At 51.6% G+C, this 24243-nt stretch overlaps 1 protein-coding gene across 4 annotated transcripts in view; it reads left to right on the top strand.

Annotated features, from left to right (window-relative positions):
* Positions 1–24243, top strand: part of ASIC2 (acid sensing ion channel subunit 2) — a 900906-nt gene that overhangs the window by 857795 nt on the left and 18868 nt on the right. For all 4 annotated transcript variants that reach the window (XM_067540972.1, XM_067540971.1, XM_067540969.1 and 1 more), the window contains exons 4-7: positions 3125–3275; positions 7234–7290; positions 13698–13851; positions 15327–15418. In XM_067540972.1, coding sequence (XP_067397073.1) covers positions 3125–3275; positions 7234–7290; positions 13698–13851; positions 15327–15418 — 454 coding nt within the window. The remainder of the gene's footprint in view (positions 1–3124; positions 3276–7233; positions 7291–13697; positions 13852–15326; positions 15419–24243) is intronic.

The raw sequence follows: 24243 nt of genomic DNA, 5'->3' as shown, positions 1-24243 counted from the left end.
TTTAAGTCTATAAGTTAGACAAAAATATAGCATACTCTTGCTGGAAGGTCGCAACGCAACATGACTTTATTTCTCAGAAATCAGACTCAGACAAAAGAACCCAAAACCGAGCGAGACGAATCAGGCTAACACACAAAAAGAGAGGCACAACTCACCTTAGTCTAGGCTGGCTGTCTGTGAACTGACTCTGATCACCTCATGTTTCCCTTCAAAGCAGGGAAGCAGTACAATGGATCCAGATAAGCAGCCTCTGAACAAACTCGTGAGGGGCCAATTATGAGAAACTATTAGCTTCCAAGATCCTATTTCATGTCTCCATCAAGTTACAAGCCTTGATCTGCCAGTGCTGGGAACTAATGGGTCAAAGGGCCCAAAACATTCAAAAACTGACCTGATTCCTCTGAAGGGAGTGACCCAAAGAAGAGCTGTTAAAGGATTCTCTCTCTGGGGCTGAGAGAGAAATGGTTTGTGATTTGGGAATGGACTCTGCCAGCCAGACCCTAGAAGTCTGGGGGATTTATAGGAAGTTTAGACCTACCAGGACCCCCATGTGGAAGATGGTTGGACAGCTGGTTTGCTAGAATTGCCTGTAGTCTGCTTTATTGTTTTACAATCTGGTTTTCTCTGAAATGCTTTTGTTCTGGGAAGTGATACCTTGCTTTAAGCTGGCTGTCTAGACACTGGGTACCACTTTAATTGTCCCAGAGGGGACAGAATTGCAGGGTCAGGACATAAGTTGGACCCGCTGGATGATCACAGTAGATACAGCCAGGGCCCAGTCTGAGAGTGGGAGAAATGTGGGGTTCCACCCCGAGACAGGCGGAGGCACCAAGTCTGAGACCCGACAGGGAGTGCACTTGGGGAGACCAGGATGGAGACACCCGGCACTAGGCCTTTCAATCAGATCCACAGAAGAAGGAAAAGGGTGTTGCTGGACTGTCCATCTAAACTATCCCCTGCTGCTAACCTATTCCCCACCCCCACACGCCCCCGGGACAGCTGTCCGTTTTTCACTTTGAAAATGGTGGTCATGCTAGATGGGAAGGCCTGGCTGGAAGGTGTCACTCCATTAAATTCAGCAGGATAAACGAGCTGTAGCCCACTGGCGAGTGTGCCCCACAGGGCCTCTCTCTGTGCCTGATCCACCGAGTACGTGAGTCTGTTACAGCCCCAGTTAGAGGCCTGGCCCTTTAGCGGCAGAGAGACAGTCACCCCAAAAAAGGATTCTCCTGAAGACACAGACAAACCCCTTGCTTTCACGCCCAGGGGAAGGGTGCGCGTCTCAGAAGGAGGCTGTGTTGTGTAGGCAGGTCCGAGCTGCAAATCCACTCTGGGGTTCCCAAATAGATTGGCCCGGATTTTCAAAAGCGTCCAATGAACCTGAATTCTTGGTCACCTGATTTGGCATGCCGCGTGGGTTCTCAGAAGACAACTGAGCGCCCACGGCGCCATGTAGCATCAGTGATGCCTGTGGGAGCTCAGTGCCTCTGTGAATCGGGCCCAACGCCTCTTACCCAAAAGCAGAGACACTGAGAATCAAAGGACACTTTCGGAAATGCAGACGTGTGCTCTTTGGCAGTAATAATAACCATACCCTGCTCAGGGAGAATGGCCAGTTTTGGACCCCCCACTACAGGAAGGATGTGGACAAATTGGACAAAGTCCAGCGGAGGGCAGTGACAATGATTAGGGAGCTGACTGATGAGGAGAGGCTGAGGAACTAGGCTTGTTTAGTCTGAAGAAGAGAAGAGTGAGGGGGGATTTGATAGCAGCCTTTAACTACCTGAAGGGGGGTTCCAGGGAGGATGGAGCTAGGCTGTTCTCAGTGATGGCAGAACTCGGAGCAATGGTCTCAAGTTGCAGTGAGGGAGGTCTAGGTTGAATATTAGGGAAAGCTTTTTCCCTAGGCGGGTGGTGAAGCACTGGAATGGGTTACCTAGGGAGGAGGTGGAATCTCCATCTTTAGAGGTTTTCAAGGCCCGGCCTGATAAAGCCCTGGCTGGGATGATTTAGTTGAGGTTGGTCCTGCTTTGAGCAGGGGGTGGGACTAGATACCTCCTGAGGTCCCTTCCAACTCAAATCTTCTATGATTTTATGGTTCATTCGTTGATCTCAGAGGAGCTGAGTGTTATTATTCCCATGTTACAGATGGAAAAACTGAAGTACAAGGAGGGGGGATGGGGAAGAGTGACTTGTCTAAGGTCACCCAACCAGCCAGTGGCAAGGTCAGGGAAAGAATCCAGGCCTATTGAGTCCTATGCCAACACGCTATCCACTAGGCCACACTGCCTCCCAAAAGCAAAGCACCCAGTGCTTCGCACATGGGGTTCAGGACCCCCTGTCTGGAGCTGTTTGAATTTACCTAGCTCATCCCACCACTGCACTGCCAAAGAGGACTAGTGACTGTGGGTGTCCCAGGGAGTGCCGGGGGTCCTCGCCATTTCTGAACACCCGGCTGTCCTAAAGTGTCTCAAATTGGGCACCCTAAATGCGAGGCACTACAAATCTCTGGTCCCCTTTGGAAAACGCAGGGCCACTGTCTTTTACCTGCACCTGGGCCACTGAGCCCCATGCAGCTCCGATCGCCTGCTGCTACAGGACGTAGCCAAAGCAAACTCTGTGTGGGGCAATCGTTCCCAGGCTGGTTGGGTGGCCTTCCTGGGAACCTGACAGTTTCTTTCTCGTGGAGTTTTCTTCCCCCATCAAGGCAAGGGAGATCTGTCTTGTGACACATCGCTATCCTTAGAAGGCTTCCCTGGCAGAGCAGAGTCGAGTCCCAGGAATCAGTAGCCAGAGAGTCCCACAACCCTTAAGCAGTTAGAAAACTCCATCAGTGACCGTTCATGCTCCTAACGCTGTTTAGCTGCTGCGTACGCCTCCTGTTCTGTCCCCACGTAACACAGCCATTGTGCTATTACAATTCTGCTCTCATCCTTCACTCAGCGGGGCACTTCCATCTCTAAGGGACCGACACAATGAGAGAGAGACACGCACACACAGAGCCTCGTTAGTAGCCAGGATTTGTTAAAGAGCAGAGCTCCCCCTTCACTCATCTTCCCCTAACCTCCTTCTACACTGTGGCTGCTTCCTGTGACCTGCTAACAGATAGCTCTGTCTCTTGCAGCTTACCTACCTGCCCCCCCCGTGGGGTGAATGTCGCTCGTCGGATATGGGGTTGGACTTTTTCCCCGTTTACAGTATCACAGCTTGCAGGATTGACTGTGAGACCCGGTACATTGTGGAAAACTGCAACTGCAAAATGGTTCACATGCCAGGTCAGTCTGCATTGGGGGTGCGTGGAACATACCTGCCCACATGTCTTTGGGATGAGGCCGTAGGCTTTTGTTCTGGCAGAAGAACAGCAGTCACATCATCTCAGGTGTGACCTGGAAGCCCTGGTGCTGCGGGTGGGCTTGAGAGATCCCATAGTACTTTTGGAAAGCAGAAGGGTTTGCTCTGGCACACACACACCCCTACTCCCCCCGCCCACCCCGCAGGGCGCTGGGTGGTGTCAGCGTTTCAGTGGTGATGTCTGCAGCCTCGTTAGTACCCTGGTGAGCCAAGGGCTGCAGGATCCAGCTCTTAGCCTGTGGAGTGTTGCAGGATGGAAGGGACTGCGTATATGTCAAAGGTTCATCTTTAAAAGCACTTGCTCTCTGCTTTCTGAAGGGAACCAGCCTGGCCTAGTGGCTTGTGCGCTGGCCTGGTACTCCGGAGAGTTCAGTTCTCCCCCTAGCGCTGCTGCTGACTTCCTGGGTGATCCTGGGCAAGTCATTGCCCCTCCCTGTGCCTCAGTTTCCCCAGGTGTAGAAGGGGATAAATAATAATACTGACCTCGTGTGTAAAGTGCTTTGAGAGCTAGGCATTATTCTTATATTGCTTCCGGCCACTCTCTGCGACAGAGAGACACGATCTATATCCCTAGCCTCTTAGCCCCTGACACCTGCTCTGCTCAGCTCATGTGCATTGCTCAAAGTGGCACAGAGCAGCCAGAGACACAGCACTTCTGAGCCCCTAGGTTTACCCTGCATAGGGGCAGTTCCTGGGTGTGATACAGAGGCTGCAGTGGTGGCATTTTTCCCAGCTCGGAGCATGCGGCCGGGGAAAAGAGGGCATGGGCAGAGTGCTCCCATGATCCCAAACTGGCAGAATGTCCCCTTGGAGCAGGAGTGTCTCCTGGCCCAGCCTCAGGGTCAGGGGAACACAAAAGCTGCGTTACCCCACCCCCCACCCCCTCTACAGTTCTGCACTGAGCTCAAAATCTGGCCCGTAGGACATCACCCCGAGGTGCGGACTGGCTCTGATTAGCAAGGAAAACTCGTAGATTCCTGCCCCGGGAACCATAGCTTCCCACCTGTCACTACAGTGGAATCCTGACCCATTGAAGCCACAGCCAAACTCCCATGGATTTCAGTGGGGCCAAGATTTCACCTTAAGTGTCTGAAGCAGGTGCCTCAGCTGGAAGCCGCTAGAGGGCATACGCTCCGTTCATGTGCATGATGTAGGCTGTTACTGTCTCTCTGAACCCCGGATCCCCGAAGCCTGGAGCGTTTTTGCAGTAAACATTCAGCAGTACACACGAGGGAAACACTAGCCGGAAATATTAGCTGGAAACACTGCCGTCACGAGCTAATAGTGACTGGGGTTGTCTGATTATTAGAAATAGAGAGTTGGTTTATTAGGTACTGGGGAATCTTTTGGGAAAGGAGGAGCCTCTACAGGCAGGACAGGATCCATCCGAACCAAAACAGAACCACATTGTTGGCATGAAAATTAGAAAGGTCGTCACCACATTGTTTTAAACTAAGGGCTGGGGGAAAGCCACTGGGTGCAGAGGAGCGCACGGTTCGGAGAGAGACGTTCCTTAGAGGAGGATTTATGAAGGGGGATGCTCTGTATCCTAGTAAAGAGGAGAGGATAGAAGTTGATAAAGTACACATAGGAACTGAAGAGAAATAGTCAGATGAAAGAGTCCCAGTCAGTTACGTCACATGAAGGCGGTCAACTAAATATTGACACATTTTATATGGGCTTGTATACAAATGCAAGAAGTAAATGCTAAGGTGGGTGAACTTGAATCGAATGAGAATATTGATATAACAGGCATCACAGAAACTTGGTGGAACAATGATAATCAATGGGACACGGTAATAGCAGGGTACCAAATATAGAGGGATGACAGCGCAGGTCATGCTGGTGGGGGAGTGACCCTATATGTGAAAGAAAGCATTGAGTGATGTACAGTAAAAACCTTAAATGAATCAAACTGTGGCATGGAATCTCGATGGATAGAAATTCCATGCTTGAAGAATAAGAGTACAGCAGTATGAATATGCTACTGAGCACCTGGCCAGAATGGTGATTGTGAAATGCTCAGGGAGATTAGAGAGGCTACAAAAGAGAAAACCCAATAGTAATGGGGGATCTCAACTATCCCCACATTGACTGGGCACATGTCACCTCGGGATGGGGAGCAGAGATAACATTTCCAGGTCCCATTAATGACTGCTTCTTGGAGTAGCTAGTCTTGGAACCCACAAGGGAAGAGGCAATTTGTTTCATTTAGTTCTAAGTGGCACATAGGATCTGGCCCAGGAGCTGAATACAACTGAATGGCTTGGTAATAGTTTCCATAATGTAATTCAGTTTAACATCCTTGTAAGAGGGGAAAACACCAAAGAAACCCACCACAGTAGCATTTAACTTCAAAAAGGGGAACCACACGGAAATGATGAGGCTAGTTACATGGGAATTAAAAGAGACAGTCATAGGAGTGAATGCCTGCGAGCTGCATGGAAACTTTTTGAAAACACCATAATAGAGGCTCAGACTATATGTATCGCTTAAATAAATAAAACAGTAAGAGGACCAAAAAAAAAAAATTAAATAAATGCCACCATGGCTAAACAACGGAGTGAAAGAAGTAGTTAGAGACCAAAATCAATCTTTTAAAAATTGAAAGTCAAACCCTACTAAGGACAATAGAAAGGAGCATAAACTCTGGCGCGGCAAGTGTAAATGTATAATTATGCAGGCCAAAAAAGAATTTGCAGAGCAACTAGCAAAAGACACACACACAAAAAAGTGAGTATCTCAGAAACATAAAGCCTGCCAAAAAATCAGGAGGGCCACTGGACAATCGAGGTGCTAAAGGAGCACTCAAGGAAGACAAGGCTATTGAGGGGAAGCCAAATGAATTCTTTGCATCTGTCATCACTGCAGAAGGTGTGAAGGAGATTCCCACACCTCAGCCATTCTTTTCAGATGACAGATCTGAGGAACTGTCCCAGATTGAGGTGTCAGTGGAGGTGGTTTTGGAACAAACTGATAAATTAAACAGTAATAAGTCACCAGGACCAGATGGCATTCACCCAAGAGTTCTGAATGAACTCTAATATGAAATTGCAGAACTACTAACTGTGGTATATAATCTATTGCTTAAATCAGTGCTGCACAGTGCATCTCTAACAGGGTGTCACGTCCTAGGACCCCTGCACAGAGAAGCAGAGCTATTTCTGCTGATTCACCGTGGCAGCCAGACCAGATGGGCCCTATTAAATCCAATCCAGAAGTATAGAGAAGTTGAGTGTCTCTCAGAGGAAGAAGTAACGACGGACAGAGACAGAGAGGTCCATTAGGGAAAAAGCCCTCTTCAGGAGAACAGCCAAGTCCAGAGGGAAGCTTAGGCTGAGGTTTATGGTTTGTTTTGTTGATTTTTAAGTTGACAATAAGTTCCCGGTGTGTGTGTGTACTGTGTTAGAAGCAGTTTAGGGAATGTCACCTACTTACAGAGCCCTAGCACCACACCACAGCCTTATTTCAATTCTGTAAAGGTGCCACCGATTTAATCATCAATTTTGCAGCACCTGGCTGGTACTTAGAGATCTCCCATCCAAATACTGACCTGGGCTAGCCATGCCTCACCTGTGGGAGCCGACAATCTGGGCTAGCTTTGGAAATCCCTATCCCATGTTACATGTGAACCAGCCAGCTCCAGCCAATCCCAGGTGATGCTTACACCCTGCCTCTTACCCTACGCTGCACAGCGGCTGTGCAACTCTTTACCCTCCCCCCGCACCCCTGTTCCTGGGTTATTGGCACTGTGTGTACAGACAAGAGGCTGCCCGATGCATGGATTCAGCTGTTTTCTTGCTGTAGATGCTGGCCTGCCACCGTGCTCTGATTTCTGACTCCACGTGTTTCCTTCTTGTCTTGTGTTTCTTTTCTGTGCAGGGGACGCCCCTTTCTGTACTCCGGAGCAGTACAAGGAATGTGCGGAGCCTGCGCTCGGTTAGTACACGGCTGGGGTTCTCCGGCTCATTAGGGCCATTTGTGATGGCGGGCCTGGCTCTCGTGCAGGGCAGTGGCCGTGCCAGACTCCCCAAGCTGCCTGTTCCCATTGGGCCAGGGTTAATCCGGCGAAGGCAGCACAGGGCCGGTTTCTGACAGTAGCTGACGTGTCGGCGTCTGCAGGCTCCTCTGGTCCCAGAGGATCGTGTTTAGCTTCACGCTGAACCCTGAGCTGCACACTTAGAGCTGAAGACACCTGAATAAAGGCCCACACGCGCCTTCTTATGCCTATTCCTGTGTCTCGGGCACAGTTCGGAGGTGTCATCTGGGACATGATGGGGAGTTGGGCTGAGGGGCAGGCAGGCTGACTAGAGAAAACACCCCACGGGAAGGTGTACAAAGGTCCAGGGTTTTCCCTTCTCAGTGCCTGACACCATCCTGCCCCTCTCAGCTTTTACCCACTGACCCTGACTTACCCCTGTGTCACCCGCATCCCCCCCCACACACACATCCTCCTCCTGGAGCTGGACCCTCTGCCTTCGTTTGAGGGGATAGAGGGTTTAAAGATACAGCGTAGTGTTCCTGGATGTGCTGCAAAGGGCTGCGTTCCCGCTGTCGTTTTCACGTGCATGTGGGAGCTCTCAGCCACATTAGGGGCTCCCTTCTGACAGAAAAAGGACAGGCACCTCAAATCTCTTTGGGGCCAGGACCATCTTTTTGTTCTGTGTTTGTACAGCACCGAGCACAGTGGAGTCCTGGCACTACCGTAATACAGCTAATAGCAATAAAAATGTACAGAACCTAGCACAGTGGAGTCCTGATCCATGACTGGAAATCCTTGACACCACTCCGCTACAAATAATAAATAATAATTATTAATAAATACTGTGTCAGCCCAGATCCCAGCGTGCAGCCACTTCCCACTCTAATGCAGACAGTAATTGAAGTGGCTGCTTTTTTTCTCAACATGTTACTAAACGAGAATTTCCGCCCAGCTCCTCCATGACGTTCAGCATTGTGTAAATATTATGCCAGGACTTATTAAAAGGGCCATGGAGTACAGGGCTGCAGGGGATTTCACAGCATCTTCACCCAGCGGTAGCTGCCATGTCTTCCCCAAGCTCTGACACATGTCTCCTGATGGAAATAGTTGGGTAAAAATTTAATGCCGTGGAAGGACTGGAAAGTTTACTGATCTCTGGTGAGATGTGTTCTTTTAGAGGAGGGGGTATTATTAATTTGATACGTAGCTTTTATAATTTACATAATTTTATACATAGACTCTAATGTGTTCCGTACAGACTTTATCTGATTTATTAACAGGTGTAGGCATAAATTAAACCAAAAACCAAGCAGGATATTTTTGATCAGTCCCAACCCAGAGGGAGCAGAAATCCCACCATGGGAACTAGGACATTTGAACCCTGGGCCTCAGATACAGCCTGACCCTGAGGGATTCAGGTAGTTGGTAGTTTAGAGAAGCTTTTTGTGACTCCATAGCTCAGGTTATAACCAGTGTTCAGTGGATAAGCCTCATTGAGACACACTCACATTCTCCTGTAACATTTAATAAGCATGAGCTATTCCTACAGCGTCTGAGATAGAGACCACATTTTTGTTCTGTGTTTGTACAGTGCCTAGCACAATGGTCCATGACTGAGGCTCCTGGGTGCTACCACAGATCAAATAATAAACAATCATCTTTTTTTTTTTTATTCCTGTCGGTCAGCTCAGCAGTGACAACGGGGCCAAATGAAGTGTCTGTCTCGTACCAGCTTCACGGCTTCATTCATCTTTAAACCGTTTTTTGTTTTATGTCATCCTTCACCATGTCAGTCCAGTGCATCCTCAGTGTTTCTCTGTTTCTTTGCACTCTGGTTGTATCACCATATATGGTATCCTTTCCAGGTCCATTCCTGACATGTGTTCAAACCACTGCAGTTGTCTTTCTTGAATCTTCTGTAACAGCGTTATTTCTTGCCCTCGCTGTTTTCTTTTCTCTTCATTTTTTATTTTCTAGAGTCCTGAAATTATCAGTATTCCCCTCAGCCACTTCATTTCTGCAGTCAAAATTTTTCATTCATTGCTTTCCTCATACTACAGCGTTCTGACCCGTCTAGCTCTGTCAGCGTGACAGTGTTCTCATATATGCTGATTTTTGTTTTATTGAAATGTCTTCAGCCTTCCAGATCTTGCAAAATTTTCCAAGTGCAAAAATGGCCGTCCAGTTCTTCTTTTTACCTCATCTTCACAATACCCATTCTTCAATACGAGTCCTCCAAGGCGCACACCTTTTCCCACTGATTCTTTGTCTTCGAGTTTGATCTTTACCTTTTTCTCTTGTCCTCCAGTTGTCATCATTTTGGCCTTCTCCAAGCTGATCTTCAATTGCGATTTTCTGCTTTCCTGGCCTGCTTTGTCTGTAAATCCTCCTTGGTCAATGCTGTGTGGTCAGCATCATCTGCAAATCCAAGGTCATGCATTGTCCTCCCACATCACATGACTCCTCCCATTTCATGTCTCAGTGCCTCAGCCATTACTGCTTCCAGTGCCAGGTTGAACAAACCTGGCGATAGCGTGCAGCCTTGTCTCACTTCTGTGGTTGTCCTGAACCAACCTTTCCATCTGCTTTTTGTCTGCTCTCTCCACTCTCATTGACTTGCTGTAGACATTTTCCATTAGCCTCCCCAATTTTTCAGGGGTTCCATACTGTCTTATAACTTGCCACAAGCCTTTCTGTCAAATGCAATCAAAACCCTATTTGAAGTCTATAAAGTTGTTGGGACAGGTTTGGTTGTGTTCTGTGTAATTCTCTGATATCTGTCTTATCCCAGATAACTGCTCTACTGTATTTCTCAGCTAGTTCCTCTGAAAACACCACTTCCACATTCCTCTTTTGCAATGTAGCGATGAGCGCTGTCCCCGGCACACTCAATAAGTCGATTCCTCTGCAGTTCTTGCACTCACTTTTATCTCCTTTTTATAGATCAATATTATCATTACTTTCCCCTGTTCGCTTGGTACTTACTCTTGTTTGTAAACCTGGCTGAATAGCTTGTGCACTGTCTTCGCCATATGTTCCCCGCCTGCTTGCAGCAGCTCTGCAGTTATGTCTCTTGTCGTTGTCACTTCTCGGCGCCTTTTGCTTTTTCAAGCTTTCTATCAAGATCTTAACTTCTTCTTCTAAGAATCACGGCATCTGCTCTCCCTCATTTGTGCTGGGAAACTTCTTCAGGGCTGTTTCATCTACTATGATCTGCACATTGTACAGCTCTTCAAAGTATTATTTCCGTCATTTATTCTTTGCTTGTTCAGCCTCAATTATTTGTCCACACGTGTCTTTCACCACCATCATCTTCAATTCATATGTTCCACTCAGTTCTCTTATCTTGTGATCCAAGCTCTGTGTCGCGGTTCTCTTTGCCTATTCCTCACCTTCTTTACATTGCTTGGTTAGCTGGTTGTTTCTGTCTGTCTTCACCTTCTCTTTTATCTTTATGGTGAGTCTGTTGTGCTCAGCTCTTCGACTTACATCCTCTTTATTCTCCTTCAGCTTCCTGTGCTTGTCACTCAACTGCAGCACTTCATCCGTTATCCTCTTTGGCCTTGTAACTTCTTCAGCCAGTCTCATAATCCCATATTTTACACTGTTCCATGTCTCTTCAATGTTCATTTCTTCATTCACCAGAGATGTGATTTTTTTTTCCTGCATATTCTTTCCTGATATCTGGCTCTTTCAATTTTCCCGTATCAGAAATCTTAGCTCTTGGCACTTTTCAGGTGGTTCTCAGCCAAAACTCCATTGAGGCCAGCACTAACTTATGATCTGATCTGGTAACAGCCACAAATGATCTGCACAACAACACACTTGATTTCCATCTGCGATTCACAAGCACAAAGTCTATCGTTTTCCTTTTGCCCAGCAGGTGATAGCCATGTCCACTTCCTCTGCGGCTTTCTTTGTGGAAACAGCATGTTCATTATTGGCAAATTGTTGCTTAGACAGGAATTTAGTAGCCCTTCTCCTCTTCCATTTTCTTCACCTAGGCCAAATCTGTCTGCTGCTAAAGCGCGGGAATTCCAGTCCGAGCGTACTTTCACATTAAAATCGCCCATCACCAGAACATGTCTTTTCTTGAAACGTCTTGCAGTGTTTTCTGTAGATCATTATAAAATTTGTCAATTTCTTCCCTGGGTGCTGCTGAGGTTGGCACATGTATTTGTACTATTGTGATAGCATGAGATCTGATTCTGAATCTCACCTTCAACATAGGAGCAGATAGTGCGTTAGATGCCATAGGAGCCTGATGCAGGTTAGGCTTTAGCACTGATGCAGCTCCATCCTGGTGGCTACCATTTTCTCTTCCCAGTGTCAATATCCTATGTTCATCACAGAAGAATCCTTCTTTGCATCCCCATCTTGGTTCACATAGACCAATGATTTCCCACTCATATCTTTTCAACTCATGCATCATTACCATAAGTCCTCCAGCCTCATGTAACGTTCCAATACATGTCTTGTCCTTTGAGTTCATCACGTAATTCCCTGTTCTGCATGCTGTTATGTTTGTGTCTGTTCTGATCTCATACTTTTTGCCCCTTCCTCAGTGTCTGATCAGTGAACGCAGCCCTTGTTTGTCCGGGTTACAACCGAGCTGGCATACTTTTCTTTCTCTTTCCATTCTTCATTCAGTTTCTGTGGTCCAATAGTCTCCACGTGTTTGACCATGACTCCTTGGCGTTGTGGTTGACCAGTGTATCATAATCCATCCGCAACAAAACTCTAAGCCATCCACTCGCTTGCTCCATCACGGCTTCCACCAGTGTTATACTTTGAAAGTTGTTTTGCCAAATTCACCATAGGAGTCCTGGTGCACTTGGCCACCCTATGTTGCATTTCGCTAGGGGCTATTGCAGAGCACTCACAGCTACTTAGAGCCACTAGTGAGAGTTGAGTGAATCGCTAGGACCAACGGCAAGCAAACACAGAGCTCACCCCATACACCCCTAAAAAAAATAATAATAATCTTTTGCGATCAAGTTAGGCTCAGAGGAGAATTTTCTTGTAGCGTTTCAGAAGTTTTGGATAAACGGTTTTGAAACGGCAGGTCCTCAGACACAACATGTAAGAGGCCAGCGGATGTGTTCACAAAGAACCGTAACCGCCGCACGGCACCGGGGCCTGTAAAGCATTCCCGCAGATGCCTCGCTGATTGGATATTCTGCAGATGAAGATACCCACATGTTAGTGAGGTGTATGTTGGGGCAGCCCATAGGGACGTGGGCTGGGTTAGAGTGAAGGTTGTTTGTGAAATGTCTTATATTGGCGTGTCACTATTGTCTTTAACTGTGTGTCCAACCTTTAAGGCTCATGGAAGGCATACTGCTAGAAATCCCCGTAGCTGCTCATTTCCATACTGTTTCATCTCTTTTCATTGTCACACAACATACCTCTGAGGCAACCATAGCTAAAAGCAAAGGATAGAAATAAAGAGTAAAATTTTCTAAAGCATTTAAGTGACTTAGGAGCCTAAGAGAGTTAGGCACCTAGGCGCTTTCGCAAATCCCACTAGGCACCTACCTGCATCCTTAGGCACCTAACTACCTCTAACAATCTGCCCCACAGCTGGGTCTACACTACGGGGACCATAACAGCACAGCCATGGTGCCCTAGCTGGTAGCGTAGACGCGGCCTGCAGCAATGGAAGGGGTTTCTCCGTCGCTGTAGGAACACCGTCTCCCCAGGCGATGGTAGCCAGGGTGACAGAACATTCTTCCCTGGACCTAGCTGTGGCTACACTGGCAGCTTTGGCGCTCGGGTGTGGATTGCTCACATCTCCTGAGCGATGTTGCTGCGTCAACCTACATTTTAAGTGCAGACCAGACCTAGGTCCCTTTTGAAAATGGGGCTTAGGCTCCTAAGCCACTTAGATGCTTTCGAAAATTTTATCCACCATCTTCAATCCCTTCAGTAGGACTTTATCCCAGCGCAGCCTCCAGGACTTCCCGGCAGTGGCGACCAAAGGTGGCTGGAGATGAAAGAGCCGTGCTAGTGGCTGGATAACATTGCATATGCAGTCATTACTGTGCACCGCCTTCCTCTGTGGCCCTCTCCAGCATACCTGGACTCTGGACCGGTCCATGGGCAGGGCTGTCTCAATCTCCCAGGCTGATAGGAATGGCCGCAGCAGAGGAGGGATGGATTGGGTGGCTGGAAACTCTGCCTCTTCTTACCAAAGGGCTGGACTGTTCTGCCCTTTGCCAGACAGAGCTGCCTGCCCCTTCCATCTCCCGTTTGCTTCGAATCATCAAGAAGAAAGGGCTTGTTTGAACCGCGCTGCCCACTTCCCCCTGTAAGCACCTGCCTGGGACGCTCCCTGAGACCCGGTTCCCTCTCCTGTTTGCAGATTTGCTTGCTGAAAAGGACAGCAATTACTGCTTCTGCAGGATGCCATGTAACCTGACCAGGTACAACAAAGAGCTCTCCATGGTGAAAATCCCCAGCAAGACTTCGGCCAAGTACCTGGAGAAGAAGTTTAACAAGTCTGAAAAATACATCTCGTAAGTGAGGGGCCTGGCCCGGTCGGTGCTGCCGCTTCCCGCGTTTGTCACCGTGGCACGAGTGGGTGGCCCAAGCGGCCGGGATGGCAGTCACCAGGGGCTAGGAGATCTCAGTCCTATTCCCAGCTGTGCCGTCATTGGGCAAGTCGCCTCCCGGCTTTAGCCTCGTCGACGTAGTTTGTAAACTCTTCAGAGCCAGGGCTGTCCCTGCGCTCTGCTGGGATTGTCATGCCCCCAGGATGCTGTTCACATTCCTGCAGACGTCATTACCCGGCAGCTGAAGGTCCATAATCTTTGGAGAGAGCCCTGGAACATGCAGAGTTGCTGCTGAAGGAAGATCTGAGGAACCTCGTTTTCTCAGCCTCAGAAAAGTTTCTTTACCCAATGGTTAGACACTTGCCTAGGTTCCGGGTTCAAATCCCTGCTCTGCCAGGGGCTTCATCCGTGACCTTGGCCAGATCATTTAGCCTCTCTGTGCCTCAGTTCCCTATCTGTACAATGGGGTTAACAGCCCTGCCCTCCCTCACAGGGCGGTCATGAGGATAAATACAGTAAAGATTGTGAGGTGCTCAGATACAGTGGTAGTGGGGACCAGATAAACACCATAGATAGCTAGGTCTCCCCTGCCTCATTTATTTAACTGAGTGAATTGCAGCTGGAAAACGGGGTTACATTGGCTAGATGGTTTCAAGACCTCAGCCCTCCTCTGCTAGTGCCACATTTTGCCTGTGTCTTCACTGCAAAAGTAAATGTGTTTTACAGGGAGCGACGGTGTAAATTCCTAGTGGAGACATGGCACAGATCACCGTTAGCTCGATGTGGCCACTCAAGGGCAACCCTCCGCCCCACACCTGGGGTTTGACAGTGCTGAGCAGTACTGCCTTGGCCCCATTAGCTTTTAAATCAAGGTTGCTATCCCAGTGCGAAAACACACCTGTTACTGCAGCAAAGACGTCGTTTCTGTGGCGTGGGCGCAGCCCATGTGAGATCTAGCGGGTGGATGGGTGGAATTAGCAGTTTTATGAATCGAAGAAGGAATTGGACTCCCCCTTTCTCATGCTGTGCCAGTGATTAGTATGGCGGCATCGGTAGTGATTTCACGTGTTAAACGTCCTTGTGTCACCTGCCGTTCTAACCTGGCCCTCCTCGCAGGGCAAAGATGGAATCAAGACCAGGTGTCTCCTCCTTAAAAATACGCACTTGGCCAACCACAAGATCTGGGCTTGATGCAGGAATCTCTGGGTGAGGGTCTCTGCTCTGCGTTAAGCGGAACATCCGCCGGGAGGATCACAATAAGTCCTTTCCACCTTTAAAATCTCTGACTCTCGGCTTGTGTTAGGTGGAGATGCTGAGGCCTCCACAGAGAGAGCAGCAGGGACCACGGGGAAGGCAAACTTGTCCCACGTCATTTCCTGTTACAAAGCAAATGCAGCCGGAGGGGCTGGTGTTCTGATGGCTCTGTCCTGTTCCTGCAGAGAGAATATTCTCGTCCTGGATATATTTTTTGAAGCACTCAACTACGAGACAATTGAGCAGAAGAAAGCATATGAAGTGGCAGCCTTACTTGGTAAGCGAAGATCTTATCGTGCGGATTTCTGATTTAGTGTATGGGGAAAGGTGGGTGGAGGTGTGTGTGTGTGTGTGTGTGTGTGTGTGTGTGCGTGCAGGGCAGATGGAAGTGTGTGTGTGTGTGTGCAGGGCAGATGGAGGTGTGTGTGCGTTGAGGGCATCCAATTTGATTGTTTAAATCAGTGGCCTGGGAGTCCTTTCAAGGTAACTGCACCTGCTCGTCCATCGTGGTCTGTGAGGGGGTCCATTCACTGCAAGTGCACCCGGCTGGGGCTGGGGCTGGGAATTAACTCTTGCCCTCTGGGGCGCCCCTGTCCGTCAGTTGCTCGCACTGCGGTCCTTCTGTCTCTCTGTGACTCGGGGCCTTTCCTCTCTGGGACTCAGCCCCCCGACCAGGTCAATTTGTATCCCCTCCACCCGCCCTTCTGGGCTAACAAAGTCCCACCAGACAAGCTGTCCGGATGCCGTCTTGGGCAGTCTCCTGTTGAGCTTCTGGCCCTGTGCCACTTTCCCCACGGCTGGGAGGGGAACCCAGGCCCGCCTGTTACTCCGGGTTCCAGCCCAGGAAGTCTGTGACTAGCAACCCAGCTCTGCCTAGCCTCAGACCAGTTGCTGTTTTCCTGGGCTCCTTCCTACCCTCATCTCTGTCTCCTTGCCTACCTGTGGGCTTGCCAGCTGAGCTTCCTCTGCTCCCCTTAGCTACTTGGCCTCCTGACAGACTCTCCAAACCAGGGCAGGACCCCAGGGCTTACTCTCCCCCTGGATCTCCTCCTTGTCCCTGAACAGCTCACTGTCCCTCTAGGGAGTGACTGCAGCCCCTTCCCTGCAGCCCCTTTCTGCTCTCACTTCCTGGCTTTGTCATCCCAGCCCAGCTTCTCCCCCAGCTGCGCTTCCTCTGCCATTCGCCTCTGTTGAGCCCTGGCTCCCCTTCCGGTGGAGCAGCTAAGGTTAGTCGGTCCCTCCTGGCCCACGTTAACCTGGTCAGGGCTCGTGTGGGGTGGACGCGCCATCTCATTGCCTGAAACCCGTTTCTTGCTTTTCTGCCAACACCCAGTGGGTGAATGTCTGGCTCTGGGAGCAAAGCCCACGGGAGAGTGGAACCAAAGCTAGTTCATGCCTTGGCCAGCAGAGGTCAGTATGAGCCCAGCCCCTGAGGAGTGGGGCACTGACCCCAGCTTTGCTGCCTTATCCAGGGCCGGCGTGTAGGGTGGCACAGGGCGTTAGCAAGGCGAGGTAGCGCTGTTTGCTTCCAGCATGCTGCCTGCCCCGTGGCCCTGCTCACGCGGGACTGGAGGTTGCTACGGTTGGGTGGCCTGTGCGTGACTGGGCGGGTCCCAGTGCAGTTCTTAGCGACACCCTCGTCCCAATCTGCATTAATTGTCCGCTCGGCCAGAGAGGCCAGGACTGAATTGGCCATGGACATTGATTCCCTTCATCTGGGTCGGGGGAAGTACGGTGTTGGGGGCAGCTTGTCCTGCTCCTTCCCATGTGGTGCCCGTTCTGTCCGGAAATACTGGGCTTCCGTCACCTGGGCTGAATTCATTATACCTTTTCAGCCACCAAAGCCGTGGCCCTGGCCTCCTTCGCCCTCTGGTACTGTGCATATATGGGTAGTGGACAGAGCACTGGCCTGGGACTTGGGAGACTGGATTCCACTCTTTGCTCTCCTACTGACATCCTGCATGACCTTGGGCAAGTCCCTTAGTCTTGCGGTGCTGCAGTTCCCATCTGTACAGTGAGAACTGCAGCCATGCCCTGCCGCACAGAGGGGTTAGGAGTGCGACGTGCTCAGCTATTGCAGTAACAGGCTCATAGATAGGAGGGGCGCGTGCCGCATTGTTGTCTCTGTTTTCCCAAGTGTCGTGGCACTGATTCACCAGATAGCTGGCGTCCAGCTCGCCACTTCCTGCCTCTCCCGGTGCCCTGGGCAGAACTGCACGTAGCATTAGGTTCCCCAGGCCTGACATGGCACCAACACTGCTGGGCAGCTACATTTGTCTCTTTCAATGAAGGGAGACATTCGGAGGTTAAATCTCCCAGAGGAAGGAAACAAATCGAAACCGGAGACTGGGCCGCCGGAGAGACAGGGGAGCTTACACACTTGAATTCACCTTTGAAACTGGGCTGTTGGGAACTGATTTAATCCCCATCCCTAGATGAATCCTTTTAATTCTGGTTATTAAAGCTCCCAGCTCCTTAAATGACAGATAAGATCCCAGGACAGAATCAGGAGCTATGGTTCTTTTAACCTGTTAGCCCCTCTCTGGCTTCTCTGAAGCCTCTGGCATGGGGATCCATGTCTGAAAGAAAGGAATCCATCCAGCAGGAGATTTCTAAGCATGCTGTATAGGACAGGTCAGCTGGGTACCACCCGGAGGATCGCTGCTCCGAGCCGAGATTCTGTGCCGCACACGTTGGGGCTATTGGCATCTCTGTTCAAGAGAGGCCCAGGACTGGAATAACAGGACTGCTAGGAGACAGGACTGGGGTGCGCTGCGGAGAATGTGGGGTCCCCAAGTGGGGTGGACAGTGAGTCAGCATCCCGGTGCAGTAGCAGAGCTGGGGGAGGATTTGGAGCGGGATGCAGGGTTGCTACAGGTCAGGTCCGAGTTGCAATGGCAGAGCTGGGTGTGGGAAGCCAGCAGAATATCTGTCTACATTGTGCTGGAGCTCTGAGTCCTTTGCTTTAATGCGCTTTGAATTGACCTGCCCTTCTAGTTTAATCCCGTGTCTTTGAGAGCGAGGGCGGCAGGTGGGGCAGGGTTCTCTGCAAAGACCAAAACAAGTGGCGCCGCCGGAGGTCTGCTCTTTGCGTCGTTCCAGCCAGACAGGCGAGAGGAGCAGGCTCCTGCCAGATATTTGCCATCGCCGTATGTCCTGCTAGTCTTTGCAGCCCAGATGCTCGTGTATTAACTAGGAGGAACCAGCCCCGCCCAAAACAGCCCAGCTGCAGTAACGGAGTGCGAGCTCCGGCTGTAACTCCTCATAGAGCTTCAGGCAGGGTCTGCTGGGACCTCCTCCCGCCCCAGAGAGCAGGGATCTGCCCTTCCTCTGTCCCGGGCATTCAACATGTCTGCCAGGCTTAAGAAATGCAGAGTTGTTGTAGCCGTGTTGGTCCCAGGATGTCAGAGAGACAAGGTGGGTGAGGAAATCTTTCCCCCGCCAACCCCAGAACATCGCACGCCTTGTCAAACACGACATCACATCCGGCCAGAATCCCGCCTCTCTTAATCCTCCCCCCAGAGATGCTCTAAGATCACATGTCACCAGCTTCACCCTGCCGCCTCCTCTCCCAAGAGCGAGACCCTGCTGCCCTAGGCCACTGCTCATCGACGCCTTGCCTGGCAGTCCCTCCCATTCCCTCATCCGTTGGCGGTTTCATTACATCGCCCCCTCCAAGGGAGCTCGTGTCCTGTATGTGTGGGGCACTGTGACTCTGGGAGCTGGCTGTCAGTCACCGGAGCAGTCTGGGTCACCAGGGTGGGAGATAGGGCAGCGTATGACCAGTGATCGGCGGGTCACTTGCACAGAAGCCCCCAGACTCTCCTGGCCTTCCCACCAGGTGCAAAGGGGAGGCGGGTGCGTCTCACCCCATCCCCGAGACCTGGCTTGCGAAGCCGTCGGGAATAAGGGCCCGTTTCACTGCAGTGATAATGGTGCCTTGAACGCAGGTCACTGGTCCGGCTCCTGGCCTGGGCGAGGGGTGGGGTCATCTAGAACGCGTCTCCACCGCAGGACAGCAGGTCCTCTCCCCGGCCCAGGAGCTGAGTTGCTGAAACAGACCTGTACGGGATCAGTCTGGGTCTGGAGGCTCAAAGTGGGGGAAACGACCCATGGTCCTGGCTGGCACCTGTCAACTAAACCAGCCTGGATTCATAAGGCTGGAAAGGGAAGTCCCCGGGCCCTGCCAGCTGCAGGAACCCACCCCAGCGCCCCAGACATGCAGGAAGCCTGAAACAGAGAAAGCTTGATGTTGCTGGGGTGCCGGGAAGGGCTCCCTAAACCCTGCGAAAGGCCCCGTCTGCAGCAGCCCCTCGTGGGGGTGTCTCCCTACGAACGGCAGGCAGCGCCGACAGCAAAGCATTTTATTATGTTTATTGCAAGCCAGGAGAGGTGGGGGGGAGCCTGGAAAATGAAAGCAAGAGGTCTGTCATGTCTCGAGCCCAGCGACAGGCTTTTGAAGGCTTGCGGTTAATGAGCGCCATCAACCCTAATTGAAGTCATCGGCGTTAGGTTGTGCAGTGACAGCTCCGTCTCCCGCAGAGCGGCTCTGGCAGCAGGGGGCGGACGGGATGGGACGGGGCCGAGGCAGGCTGCAGAGACGGGCCACAGTCACGGAGCTCGCGGGCTGGGAAGCCCAGCTGGCCGCTCGCCCGACACGCAGGTGGTCGTGGTGCCCCAGGCGGGGTCCATTAGGGGCTGGGCGGGCATGAGGCGGCCGGTGACAAGGTAGCAGGGACAGAGAGCTGGCCCCCTCCGACCCCCGGAGCCAGTCAGGCCTGTGTGACGGCCACTGAGGCGCCTGGCCAGGGAGTCTCAGATGTCGGCACCCGGCAGATCACAACCTGACTGAGAGGCTGTCTCCTGGCTGTGCCTCCTCCCCACAGAGGGACACTCACAGCCCCCCCCACCCCCTCCACCCAAGGGTCACTCACAGCCCCCCCCACCCCACTCAAGGGTCACTCAGAACTCATGCCCCTGCCCCACTGAGGGTCATGCACAGCCCCCACCCCACCCAGGGGTCAGCCATAGCTCTTGCCCCCGCCCCACTTGTGGGGTCACATGCAACCCACCCCCCCCATCCCCTCCTAGGGTCACCAGACCTTTCAGCCAGCCAACCCGCTGTGGCAATGTGATGGTGGCGGCCGGCCCAGACCAGGGCCCCGCGTCTCGTTGGGCATTGCCCGCTCATTTACAAATGGGGATGGGGGGGGCTGAGTCACAGGGATGTTGCCCCCCTCTTCTCCTCCCGCGCACCGTGGGGAAGGTACAGTCTTAGCCGCAGTGCCTGGGCCCCGCTTGGACTGGCCGGGCACGGAGTTGACCCCCTGTGCTCCCACAGGCTGCCCCAACATTTTTGCCGTCAATCCAAGCCACCCCCTTGCCAGCCCGAGCCCCGAGCCGCCGGCCTTTGTGCCTCTCCGCCGTGGGGCTCCCTGCAGCTGGGCTGCTCTCCTCATGCTCCGATGAAAGCACGGCCTTGTTGGCGTTCGTCAAATCTCTCTCTCTCGCTCGCCATTTCAAGCCCCCCAGCCCCAGGCTACATCCCACTGGACAGGCAGGTTTCAGCTGCCACGCGGTCGCTGGGGACTTGGCACCTTCCCACCCCGAAGTCACAAAAATGACACACACACACAGATCAACGACAAAGCTTCAGGGCTACCCGGGGTCGGCTCCCTGCCCTTCTGTCTGAGTCCGAATCAGACCCAGGGAAACACGTCCCACACACCCGTCCTTCCCAGCCCATTCTTCTTTTGCAGTCACCGTGGAGGTCGTGATCTCACCCTGCGTGATCTCACCCTGCACGCGGCAGATCGTGCTCGTCCTTCAATTCCTCACCGAATGGCCTCACTAACACAACGGCCGCATTCTCCCCGCCTATGGATCTCTAGTTCTGTGACCTCCATCAGGGAGCACCTGGGGGCAATGTGGGCTAGTGGCTAAAGCAGGGGACGGGGACTCAGTAGACCTAGCATCAAATTCCAACTCTGCCGCTAGCCTGCTGGGTGACCTCAGGCAAGTCATGTTGTGCCTCAGTTTCCCCATTGGTAAAAACGGGGAGGGTGATCCCGACTGGCTCATCAAAGTGCTTGGAGATCTAACGAAGGTAAGAGCTAGGTATTACTGTTAAATTATTGAGGATTTCGGCCTGAAGTCACCCAGGATGTCTGTAGTAGATCTGGAAACTGACCGTTAGTCATCCACATCCAAGGCTGCTGCGCTAACAATTGGAACACCCTGCCTCTTGTAGAGACATTGCTGTGCCCACCTTAATCACTTGCAAAGGTTTTCCTGGAGCCCACGCCATTAGATCTGTCCTTTCTTCGGAGCTCTCAGGCCGCCTCGCACCTTGCTGAGGGAGTCCGCCCCTGGCAGAATTAGGTGAAACCCTGATCGATTGTGTCACCGCCTTGCAATGGTTGAGCCACTGCGAAGAGCCGAGGTGTGCTTCTAATGGTGTTTGCTGCTCACTGAGCTACAAAGATCCGGATCATGTCATTGCATGTGCTTGAGTTCAGTCAGAAATCCCAAACAGGGCATAAAACTTCCCTGGAACTGGTGGGTCGAGGTCATTGATCAGAGAGGAAGAGAGAGGGCCAGAGGTGTTTCTCCGTCGCACCCAGGAAAAAAATAGCGTGACTCCATTGTCGGAAGTGGGGCTACTCCAGATTGACACCAGCACCACTGAGCTCAATTTGCCCCCCACGCTGCTGAAGTCAGGGGAGTTACTCTGGATTTATGCTGTGGTAGCCAATGTCTGGCCCTAACTCCATTGACATCGGGGGTCTCTTCTAGATCTGAAGCCGTTGCCCCCATGCAATCCATCCTTCTGTAGCAGCAACCCAGAGGAAACGCTTCACAGACATTGACTAATGCACCTGTGAGCTGGGCCTGGAGACACAGAGGGATTACTGTATTTACCACTCATTTCCACCTATTTCTGGAGTGGGCAGCAGCTGTTTTCAGCAGCACACAGCAGCCATGCAAAGCCATTTAGCACAAAAGGCGAGTGCCCAACTCACAGCCAGATCCTCTCTTACGAAGCACACAATGGGATCTTTAATGAGCACCGATTCTGCAGAGCTCAGTTTCACGTCGCCACCAGCAGACCACACCGGAGCTCACGGCTCCAATGACTGCGGCCCCCAAAGCCCGGGATGCACTGAACAAGCTCCCTGCTGCTTGTATGGCAAAAGCTGGCAGGATCACAGCGCAGGGGGTGTGGTGACATGGCTGTTAGGAGAGGCTGGAATTGGTTGCACAGTTGGTGAATTTTGTGGATTTGCTCATTGGCCTCAAACTCCTCCAAGGCTCCTTTTATAAACTGGAATCTCTCTTCTGCATTTTCACGCTTTTTCTAGGGGATTGCAATCCCCCCCGTGTCCCAGCTGCCATCGCCTCAGGCCACGGAGTCTCACTGTTCCCTTCCAACCCAGTTCTCTCTCCTACTCCCGTGTTTCTCTTTGCTGATGTTGCAACGAAGCCAGCACCCAGCGCATGCTGCCTGTTTGCTGCACACTCTTAGTATTGTGCGTCCCCAGATCAGGGCCGAAGCAGAGAGAGGCTGGGCTGGGGGCAGAATCTGCTTCGATACAAAATGCTCTGGTAATTAGCAACTGTGGCGAAGTCAAATGATGCACGCCCAGCCAGAGATGAGTGGTTCTCCTTATGTCTCCTCTGTTTGAAAAGTCCTCCTCTCTAAGCACATGTAGATTGCCCTCCGTACAACGATTCTCATCCCATCAACTGCAGTGTGTATTTATGAATCCAGCGCCCATGCTTCTGGAGAGGCAGATGACTAGCGTGTATCTCAGGTGCAGCTTCGGGAGGATCTGAAAGGTCAGCGTGTCACAGATTAAAAAGCGAGCTGGAAAAGGTGGCAACCAAAGGCAGGCAGCTGTGCCCGGGATGGTCTCCATCGCCCCAGTTAAAGTTCTTTGCCAGGAACAAATGCTGAAGCTAAGCTGGCAGATTTGACCTCAATTTCCTGAACAGAATGCACAATTTGTCACACATCCAATGTCTCGCCTAATGAATTACCTTTGCATCCAAGCCATGGAAAGCTCCGTTCCCGGCAGATGGTTCCCTCCCACGATAATTCTGCAAATGAAAGAACACCGGGGCCCGTAGACGATTCCAAGAGAAACATGCTGGGATGGAGGAGGGCCCAGAAATCCTGCGCTCGCAGCGGAGCAGGACTGGAGCCATGCTAGATGATCAGCATAGTGTTGTACGGTTCGGATGTAGCACGTAAGCGTCGTGGAGCTAGCGGTTCAAATGCTTGTTGACCCAGTTCCTTCATATGTTATGTGTCGGGGGGGAAGGGGGAGAAGCTTGTGAATTTCAAACCCCTCGGTCCTGTCTTCTGAGTGTGGTTGCTAAAGCTCTCAAGGCATTTTTCACAAGACTGGAGCTTCGGCCTGGTGCCGTGCCGTAGTTGTTTGACGCGCTCCACCCGAGAGGTGGCTCTGTTCCCGTGAAGCAGAACACATCTGGCTGAGGCAGCTTGCATTGGGATCCTCTTGGACTGAAAGCTTCTGGACAAATATAAATTATGAATGTGAGTGTGATGGAGTAAATGCCGCCGGCGCTATGCGAGAGCTCATCTGCTAACCGTCTGCTAGCGTCTGGCACGCTGGGAAGGGAAGGCACTGCGTGGAGACTCTGCCACGAGGGACCTTCGTCCAGGCAGGATGTCTCCTGTCACTCTGTCATGACCTCTGGCTAGACCTCAGGTCAATCTCTGCTCAGCCAGAAGGGCAGTTACTGCACTGCAGGGCCTAGCAGATGGCCAGAGAAAAACTTGGAAGAAGGAACTCAACCCGCCCCAGAGGAAGCAGAAGGAAGTGTTCACCAGTCACAGGAGAGCAAAGGGGGTTCTCAGGGCCAGAAGTCCGGCCTGGCATTGCTCTGATGCCAGCAGAGCTTCAGTCCTGGCCTGGCCAGAATGTGGGAGCAAGAGCACAAATGTGGAGAGTGGTTCTATCAGCTCATGGCTGCTAAATACCATCCAATGGTCTGGCAAGAGATTTGGGGGAGGGAAGGGCCCCCAGTGTGACGCTGAGGTTGGGCCGGCTTCCTCCTCTCCACATTTCCCCACGG

This window comes from Emydura macquarii, unplaced genomic scaffold, assembly GCF_026122565.2.
Source record: "Emydura macquarii macquarii isolate MOO-44397 ecotype Brisbane River unplaced genomic scaffold, CSIRO-AGI_Emac_v2 contig_629, whole genome shotgun sequence".
Lineage (NCBI taxonomy): Eukaryota > Metazoa > Chordata > Testudines > Chelidae > Emydura > Emydura macquarii.
This window is presented reverse-complemented; position numbering and strand designations above follow the sequence as displayed.